We start from the raw sequence: 10000 nt of genomic DNA on the forward strand, positions 1-10000 counted from the left end.
CCTCTCTCTCTCCTTACTCTCCCCCCCTCTCTCTCCCCCCCTCTCTCTCTCTCTCTCTCTCTCCCTCTCTCTCCTTACTCTCCTCTCCCCCTCCCTCTCTCTCTCTCTCTCCTTACTCTCCTCCCCCCTCCCTCTCTCCCTCTCTTTCTCTCTCTCTCTCTCTCTCTCTCTCTCTCTCTCTCTCTCTCCTTACTCTCCTTCCCCCTCCCTCTCTCTCTCTCTCTCTCTCTCTCTCTCTCTCTCTCTCAGTGTAAGTTGGAGTACCAGGCCTGTATCTCAGGGAAGCAGATTGCTGTGAAATGTTCTGGCCAGTGTCCCTGCCCCGCACAGAGCAACACAGAAAAGAAAGGTTGACACACACGCACACACACACACACACACACACACACACACACACACACACACACACATGCTGCTGAAGTAACATTGACTAATTTTCTGTGATTCTTTATGATGATTCTCCTTTGTGTTATCTCCTGTGTGTGTGTGTGTGTGTGTGTGTGTGTGTGTGTGTGTGTGTGTGTGTGTGTGTAGTGTGCACTGAAACAGACCTGAAGGAAGTGGTGAGTCGGTTGAGGGACTGGTTCAGAGTGCTCCACGAGAACGGCAACAACAAGAGAGTCAAGATCCAGAAACCAGAGAAAAACAGTCAGTACCTCTTTTACCCCCCATCCCCCATCCCCCCCATCCTCCATCCTCCATCCCCCATCCCCCATCCCCCATCCTCCATCCCCCATCCCCCCCATCCCCCATCCCCCCCATCCCCCATCCCCCCCATCCTCCATCCCCCATCCCCCCCATCCTCCATCCCCCATCCCCCCCATCCTCCATCCTCCATCCCCCCCATCCTCCATCCCCCATCCCCCCCATCCCCCATCCCCCCATCCTCCATCCCCCATCCCCCCCATCCTCCATCCCCCATCCCTCCATCCTCCATCCCCCATCCTCCATCCCCCATCCCCCCCATCCTCCATCCTCCATCCCCCCCATCCTCCATCCCCCCCATCCCCCATCCCCCATCCCCCCCATCCTCCATCCCCCATCCCCCCCATCCTCCATCCCCCCCATCCCCCATCCCCCCCATCCCCCATCCCCCCCATCCCCCCCATCCTCCATCCCCCATCCCCCCCATCCTCCATCCCCCATCCCCCCCATCCTCCATCCCCCATCCCCCCCATCCCCCATCCTCCATCCCCCCCATCCCCCATCCCCCATCCCCCCCATCCCCCATCCCCCCCATCCTCCATCCCCCATCCCCCCCATCCTCCATCCCCCATCCCCCCCATCCTCCATCCCCCATCCCCCATCCCCCATCCCCCCCATCCCCCATCCCCCCCATCCTCCATCCCCCATCCCCCCATCCTCCATCCCCCATCCCCCCCATCCTCCATCCCCCCCATCCTCCATCCCCCATCCCCCATCCCCCATCCCCCCCATCCCCCATCCCCCATCCCCCATCCCCCCCATCCTCCATCCCCCATCCCCCATCCCCCCCATCCCCCATCCCCCCCATCCTCCATCCCCCATCCCCCCATCCTCCATCCCCCATCCCCCATCCTCCATCCCCCCCATCCCCTATCCTCCATCCCCCATCCCCCCCATCCTCCATCCCCCATCCCCCCCATCCTCCATCCTCCATCCCCCCCATCCTCCATCCCCCATCCTCCATCCCCCATCCCCCCCATCCTCCATCCCCCATCCCCCCCATCCTCCATCCCCCATCCCCCATCCTCCATCCCCCATCCCCCCCATCCTCCATCCCCCATCCCCCCATCCTCCATCCCCCATCCCTCCATCCTCCATCCCCCATCCCCCCCATCCTCCATCCCCCATCCCCCATCCTCCATCCCCCCATCCTCCATCCCCCATCCTCCATCCCCCATCCCCCCAATCCTCCATCCCCCATCCCCCCCATCCTCCATCCCCCATCCCCCCCATCCTCCATCCCCCATCCCCCCCATCCTCCATCCCCCCCATCCTCCATCCCCCATCCCCCCCATCCTCCATCCCCCATCCCCCATCCCCCCCATCCTCCATCCTCCATCCCCCCCATCCTCCATCCCCCATCCCCCCCATCCTCCATCCCCCATCCCCGCCATCCTCCATCCCCCAACCCCCCCATCCTCCATCCCCCATCCCCCCCATCCTCCATCCCCCATCCCCCCCATCCTCCATCCCCCATCCCCCCCCATCCTCCATCCCCCATCCCCCCCATCCTCCATCCCCCATCCCCCCATCCTCCATCCCCCATCCCCCCCATCCTGCACCACTTCCCCTGCATCACTTCATCGTTTTATGGACGTAAAGGCCTTTAGAAGAAGAAGAAGATTCAACCTTTGTCATTGCACAGAGCACAACAAAATGTTTTTTAATGCTCTAGGCAAGCGGCCAGGGGTCACAGCCATAGAAGGCGGCACCCCCTGGAGCAATTAGGGGGTTCAGTGCCTTGCTCAAGGACACTTCAACACGTGGCCAGCCCCGGGGTTCGAACCGCCGAGCTGCCGATCGATCATTAGATGCCGGCTCCACCGGCTGAGCCACAACTGAGCGACACAACTCAACAATCCAATGACCTCACCTCACTCATCTTTGACCTTTAACCCCCCCTCAGAGTTTGACCTCGCGCCGTTGCCCATCTGCAAGGACCCCCTGGGCTGGATGTTCTCCCGCCTGGACACCGACTTGGACTCCCAGCTGGACCAATCAGAGCTGAGCGGGCTGTACCTGGACGGGAACGAGCCGTGTTCGGGCGCCTTCTTCGGGTCATGTGACACGCACGCCGACGCGCTCATCAGCAGCGCCGAGTGGTGCACCTGCTTCCAGAGACACACAGGTGAGGCTTCACACACACACACACACACACACACACACAGACGCACGCAGATCAAACACACACACACACACACATACATGCACGCATGCACACGCGTCTGTGTGGACTCATCATTAATGGGTTCTCTCTCTTGTCCCTCTATCCCAGACTACCCGTGTCATTTAGAGCTCTCCAACATCAACAAGAAGCAGGCGGGGAAGAAACTTCTGGGTGAGTTCCTATCACACACACACACACACAAACACACACACACACACACACACTTGAATACTTTACATCAAAGAATCCCAAATATAACAAAGGTCATACAGATAGTCATGGATCCTAGTAGCACCATCTTCACCACACAGCCAAGCCAGGGTTTCCGTTAACCGGTAATTCCCGGACTTTGTCCGGTAAAAGTTGTTGAAGTCCGACAAATGGAAAACTCGTCGGACATAAATGTCCGGTGAAAATAATTCCCTCTAAGCACAATTTGAATACAATTCTCTAAAGTTCACATTCTGATTCCTTCTATTTTAAAAAAGACGAATATATAGGCTATGTATTTATTTTATTATGATATGATTTGACACCGGCATGATGATGACTCCTAATGTGTAGGCTGCGTATGCGAAACAGCGGTTGTTTCCGGTGTGCGCTATAACTCGTGCACAATCGAGTCGAGGCAGAGAGGAGGATAGCGATGTTTCTCTCTGTGATAGTGTGATTATGCAAGCCTTTTCTGAAAGGGATGAGAACCCGATTGTTTCAGCTTCTCCCAGGGAGAAAGTGGTAGAGTTACCATCCTCCCCGAGTCCTACCATACCATCCGCTGACAGCCTATCTCTGCCTGTAACCGGCGAGCGATTGCGTGTCGCTCAAGTAGCTGATCAGTCATTAAACAAATGTTTTTTACATGCAGCTAGTGAGGAATCTGAAATAGGGGGCAACGTAGTTTATTTCCTTAACGATGGGATATTAATGCGTAAATGGTCTCCTCCTAATGCAAATGGTTGTGAGTGGAATACTGTAAAACAAGTGGCTGTGCCTGTGGGTTATAGACAACAGGTGTTATCTGTAGCACATGAGAGCCAGTGGTCAGGACATTTAGGTATAACTAAAACTTATCAGCTGATATTGAAACATTTATTTTGGCCCGGACTGAAGGCGGATGTTGTCAAGCACTGCCGCTGTTGCCATACTTGTCAGATGGCGGGTAAGCCTAATCAATCCATTCCACCCGCACCATTGCATCCCATTCCTGCTATAGGGGAGCCATTTGAACGTGTAATAATTGATTGTGTTGGACCTTTGCCTAGGACTAAAAGTGGAAGTCAGTATTTGCTTACTATTATGTGCGCTGCTACTCGTTTTCCCGAAGCTGTTCCGTTGCGTAACATATCAGCCAGCTCAGTGGTGAAAGCTTTACAACGTTTTTTTTCCACATTCGGTCTTCCTCTTGTTATACAATCTGACCAGGGCACTAACTTTCAGTCTAAGCTTTTCAAACAAGCCCTAAGAACGTTAGGGGTACGATGTCACGCCAGAAGCCTACATGCTTGCACTGTTCAATAAAATGTTATACATCTAGACATTGTGGTATTTCTTTATATACGTATCCCAGCCTGCCTATTGTTTCTCAATAAACAGTTATGTTCTCCTCATTGACATACTCCCGAGTCCGATTAAGTATGATTTGACAGGCAGCTAAACGAAATGCCTTCCCAACCAGCGAGACCTGGTTATAGAAATGACGTTGTTTTATTGATTAAAAAAAGGGTAAAACTGGAAAGAGAAAATAGAAAACTCACATTAATCCCAAACAATTTAACAAACTTCAGTTAACGTAATGTGGAGTCTGTTCATTGATCGATGCTGTCTGTTCAGTTCCCAGTGAGGCGCCTGTTCAGCGCTGGACATAATGGCATAGCGCGCATGCGAATCATGTTATATTATTATATATTATATAGCTCGCATCTAATCGTATCGGATGAGAAATAGACATTAAATGGCATATATAGGCCGCTACACAACAGTAATCACCGCGACAAACAGCTATATTAGATTTTTTTTTTTTATTTATTTATTTTTTTTTTATATTTTAATATGATGACCGGAATATATCACGTTTGTCCGGTAAATCGAAATCTTCCCGGACACGATGTCCGGCGGCAATTTTTTCTAACGGAAACCCTGAGCCAAGCTCTCTCCAACAGCTGACACACACACACACACACACACACACACACACACACACAGCTGACACAGAGCGTCTTCAAGCTGCTTGGCTTTATTCTTTGGGATGCCCGGGGGCGAGGGGCTGGTGGTTTGTTCTGAAGTGTTGTAGAAACACACACACCCACACACACACGCACACACACGCACACACACACACGCACACACACACTCTCTCTCTCTGACCCCAGCTGTGTGTGTGTGTGTGTGTGTGTGTGTTCGTGTGTGTGTGTGTGTGTGTGTGTGTGTATGTGAGCGTGTGTGTGTGTGTGTGTGTGTGTGTGTGTGTGTGTATGTGTGTGTGTGTGTGTGTGTGTGCGTGTGTGTGCGTGTGTGTATGTGTGTGTGTGTGTGTGTGTGTGTGTGTGTGTATGTGTGTGTGTGTGTGTGTGTGTGTGTGTGTGTGCGTGTGTGTGTGTAGGCCAGTACCTGCCGGCCTGTGACGAGCAGGGCTTCTACCGGTCCCACCAGTGCCACGGCAGCAGTGGTCAGTGCTGGTGCGCCGATCGCTATGGCAACGAGGTGGCCGGCTCACGGACCCACGGGCCGGCGGACTGCGGTAGGTTTTTTTTCTCCACACAGGACGACGCTGCTGATTGGTCGGTTGGTTGGTCGGTTCATTGATTTTGGCTTCGCCGTCACGTGACTGGTTGATTGGTCGATTGATTGATGGATTAGTGATATGGATTCCTTCCTGTTTTTCCTGGCCCCGTACACACACACGCACACACACACACACACACACAAACACAAACACACGCTCACACACACACACACACACGCTCACACACACACACACACGCGCGCTCACACACACACACACACACACACACACACATGCTCACACACACACGCTCACACACACACACACACACACACACACACATGCTCACATACACACACACACACACACACACGCTCACACACACACACACACACACACACTCACACTCACACTCACACTCATACACACACACACACACGCTCACACACACACACACACACACACACATTCGTAGGCGTGGTCTTGGAGGCCTCCGGAGACCCGGGAAGCGGAGACTCGCTCTTCTCCGATGATGACGATGACGATGACGAAGACTCCTTCGTGCTGAACGACCAGGCCGAGATGGACGCGGAAGATGACGAAGATATGTACGACGACGAAGATGACGATGAATATCTGTCGTAACTCGTAACTTTTTTTTTTTTTTTTTTATAAGGAAGGAAACAAAAAAAAGAGAAAACTGTTTGTTTGGTCAAACCGCGCACGTTTCTAGGTGATTTCCTGTGGTCGATGACCTCTCGTACTAACAGCCAACGGACTACTCTTTATGCGTATTGTTAATAACTTTAATAACGATATTCCTGGTAAAACGTTTATGATTTTTCTCTTCCTGTTTGATCTAACGTACTATTGGTTAACGCGGCTGTTCCCCGTTAAGAGTCGGCCAATCAGAAAAAAAATGTAAAAGGACCAATATAGCCTAGCCTCGATCGACAGCCAATCCTGAGCTGTGGATGCGGTCACATGTGCAATGAGCCCTCTCCTCATTGGACGAGTCAGTCTCCTTGTCTTCTAGTGTGTCCTGTCCTTGTTAAGTACAGAGAGATCTGACGCATACGGCGCCATGCTAAAGAGATTACCCCCTCTCTCTCTCTCTTCTTCCCTCCCTCCCTCCCTCATCTTGTTTCCCTGCCTCCCGGCAGGGTGTCGATATTGTAGATAAGAGATTATTGCACTCTTTAGGTGAGAGTTTTCTTTTGATCCTGATTTGCCAACTAAAACTGTGTGAAAAGCAGAGGAGATAGCAAGGGAGGCTGGTGGAGGTTGAAATCGGAGGACGGGCTCATTGCAATGCACGGAACGGAATGAGGAACGGTATCATGCACGTGTATTTCTTACCATTCCTCATTCTATTCCTTCCCATGCATTGCAATGAGCCCGTCCTCCGATTTCTACCTCCCCCAGCCTCCCATGGTAGATATGGCTTCAGGGGAAGAAAGACTAACGCGCAGTTTGCAATTAGATAACAATCAGTGCAGACAGCTCCGAGCTGTTCCACACAAAAAGGCCGTAAACAAAGACGAATCACGCCAATGTCCTCGATACAGGAATAGCCAAATTGCTCTGAAAAAAAAAATGAAAAAAAAAAAGATTGAAGTGTTGAAGAAAATAAATAATTAGAATCTATTTTTCTATTTTGCATTGTTTCTATCAAGCTAAGGGTGAAACCCGATTGGTTGAAGCATGTCCTGTACTGAGCGAAGTTTGATTAATTATTTAGTATTTAAATCTTTTGGTAATTTTAAAATGGAAATGCTCTCCGTGTAAGAGTTTAAGTCTCATGCATGGACAGATTAAACCACACATAGTCAGACTAAAAACTACTTTACCCACAATCCCTAGAAAATGTATGATGGAACTGGTTAGTGGCCCCTTTTTTCTTGTCGTTGGGGTGAAGGTCATGTTAATGCTACGCAGCATACAAGATGGTTTTAATGTATGTACAATGTTTTGGATTCGAGTAGAGCATACAGTATTTAAATGTTTGAAATCATAACATGACTTTAAGTATGTGATATAGCTCAGCGTCTCTCTCTCTCCTTCTCTCTCTCTCTCTCTCTGTCTCTCTCTCTCTCTCACACACACACACACACTATGGTAGAGGGATGGTGTGCCTTTCACTGGTAGAGCTGTGTGCAGACACACAGGGCGAGGCAGTAACAGCAGTTCGCCTGACATGAAGCCTTTATAACACTTCATAAGAATGACACAAGCCTGGCAAAGCAGAACGACTAATTATTAGTACCAAGAGCTACGGTAAAATATTTTTGATGCGTTTAAAGAGTGACGTTCATGTTATGTCACCCTTATGTCACCCCCCGATGACAGGTTATGAAGGCCTTATGTCAGGTCTCCTCCAATGAACTGTTACTTAGTTTATGACGTAGAGAAGCACACAGACCCTATAGATAAGACCAACATACATATACATTTGCTGGAGTTAAGAGTGTTTTTTATATATTAGCACAGTGTCTATACAGAGCATATGGTTAGCAAGAGTTATAACAAGGTATTCTTACAGTGTATATCTTTCATTTCATTTCTACAGTTTGTTTCATACACGTGCTGTAACATGGGTTAAAGGTTTCTACCGGTTGGAATACTCTGGTATTGTATCATTTTAGATTGTTCTGCTTGCAGACAAAGGGTCACGGCTTCTGTTTTACTTTCAGTCAATTCAGGATGTGATTTGAAAAAATCTGATTCAAGAATTGAAATGTGCCATTTATATTTCAGTTAGGATGTTTCCTATGGTTGAATTGGCACTTTTTGGGGAATGGACTGATTTTGAATTGACTAGAATTTGAACGGAATCCAGAACCCTGGAACAGGTTTGTTGTTTCTATGGCGAGGATGACAAAGCTGCCATTTTGGATAATCATATGTCCACCTTCAAAGGAAACACACTTTGTCATGACTGGCACAGTAAACAACAAGTAATTGTTTAAGGAAATTATACAAAATGCATTTTTTACAGTGTATGTATGATTTGCTGAAATAAAAACTATATTGACCAAAGTCTGCTTGAATGTCTATCTTGTGACAGTAACTTCTAATGTGTTAGTTTATTTATTTATCAATGTATTTACCCCACCTTTATTTACATATATATTAAGAACAACTTCTTATTCACAATGATGGCCTATCAAGGGGGAGAGCACAGGAAAGTACAGTTCAGAGAACTGCAGCTATTGCAAAATGTCACAGATCTAGGAGCAGTTTACCCTCCCTAAATCCTAGCGTTCAACATCAGGGTAAGAGTGTAGGACGGTTTGTAGAACAGTCTCCTGGGCAACAGCACCCATCTCCTACAAAGGTCCCTGTTGGTGTGCCCTGCCGCAGTGTGTTCTGGGTAACGCAGCATTGCTGCATTATGCAGGAGGACAGCAGGTGAATATTTCATCTGTCGCTGTTGCCCTGGAGAACACACACACACTCATACACACACACACACAAACCTGCCACCATCATAACTCTGAACACACACGCACGCACACACACACACACACACACACACACACACACCCACACAACACACGCCCCTGGCCAAACCAAATTAGTGAAAGAAAAGGCAAATCCACTGACCTGGAAACAGGAGAGAGGTTTTTCCTCTGAATACTGCAGGGGCACACGGCCACCGCTGCCGATGACGCCCAGGGGGATTCAGACAGTGTGCATGTGTGCATGTGTGTGCATGCATGCGTGTGTGTGTGTGTGTGTGCGTGCATGCATGCGTCCATGTGTGTGTGTGTGTGTGTCTCTGTGTGTGTGCGTGCATGCATGCGTCCATGTGTGTCCGTGTGTGTGTGTGTGTGTGTGTCTCTGTGTGTGTGCGCGTGTGTCTGCGTGTGTCTGTTGGCAACAGGAGCTATCATCAGCCCTAGATGGGAAGCTACTGTGTAAATATCAAACATGTTCATTTCACCCATGTCTTCCTGTGCCTCCGAGAGAGGTTAGTGCTGACCGGAGAGACGACCTCAGGCAGCGTCGCCCTGCTGCTGACTTCACAGAGCCTCCAGCCCATAAACGCCTCTAGTAAAGTGATCTGCCCATGTGGATTTACTGTTGAGTCCAGTAACACTGTGCAAGTGCTAAGGTATAATATCCATTCTAACTATAGGAAAACCCTGTTCAAAATCAATCAAAACAGGTAGTCAGGTTTCTGGGGGAAGTGTTGATGCACAGTTGCTCTCTCTTGATCTCTCTCTCTCTCTCTCTCTCTCTCTCTCTGCCCCCCCCCGCCCCTCTCCCTCTCTCTCTCTCTCTCCCTCTGCCCCCCCCCGCCCCTCTCTCTCTTTCTCTCCCTGCCCCCTTGCTGCTCACTCTCTCTCTCTCTCTCCCTCTGACCCCCCCGCCCCCCCTCTCTCTCTCTCTCTCTCTCTCTC

At 50.0% G+C, this 10000-nt stretch overlaps 1 protein-coding gene across 1 annotated transcript in view; it reads left to right on the top strand.

The window, feature by feature from the left end:
- spock3 (SPARC (osteonectin), cwcv and kazal like domains proteoglycan 3) overlaps positions 1 to 6849 on the top strand; it is a gene marked incomplete at its 5' end in the record, with an annotated part of 20813 nt that extends 13964 nt beyond the window's left edge. The window contains 6 exon segments of the mRNA XM_080534112.1: positions 250 to 349; positions 535 to 648; positions 2612 to 2833; positions 2981 to 3043; positions 5472 to 5609; positions 6070 to 6849. Coding sequence (XP_080390238.1) covers positions 250 to 349; positions 535 to 648; positions 2612 to 2833; positions 2981 to 3043; positions 5472 to 5609; positions 6070 to 6239 — 807 coding nt within the window. The 3' untranslated portion in view covers positions 6240 to 6849.
- Positions 6850 to 10000: the final 3151 nt, after the last annotated feature.

This window comes from Nansenia antarctica (assembly GCF_963989245.1).
Source record: "Nansenia antarctica genome assembly, chromosome: 6".
In the NCBI taxonomy this organism is placed as follows: Eukaryota; Metazoa; Chordata; class Actinopteri; order Argentiniformes; family Microstomatidae; genus Nansenia; species Nansenia antarctica.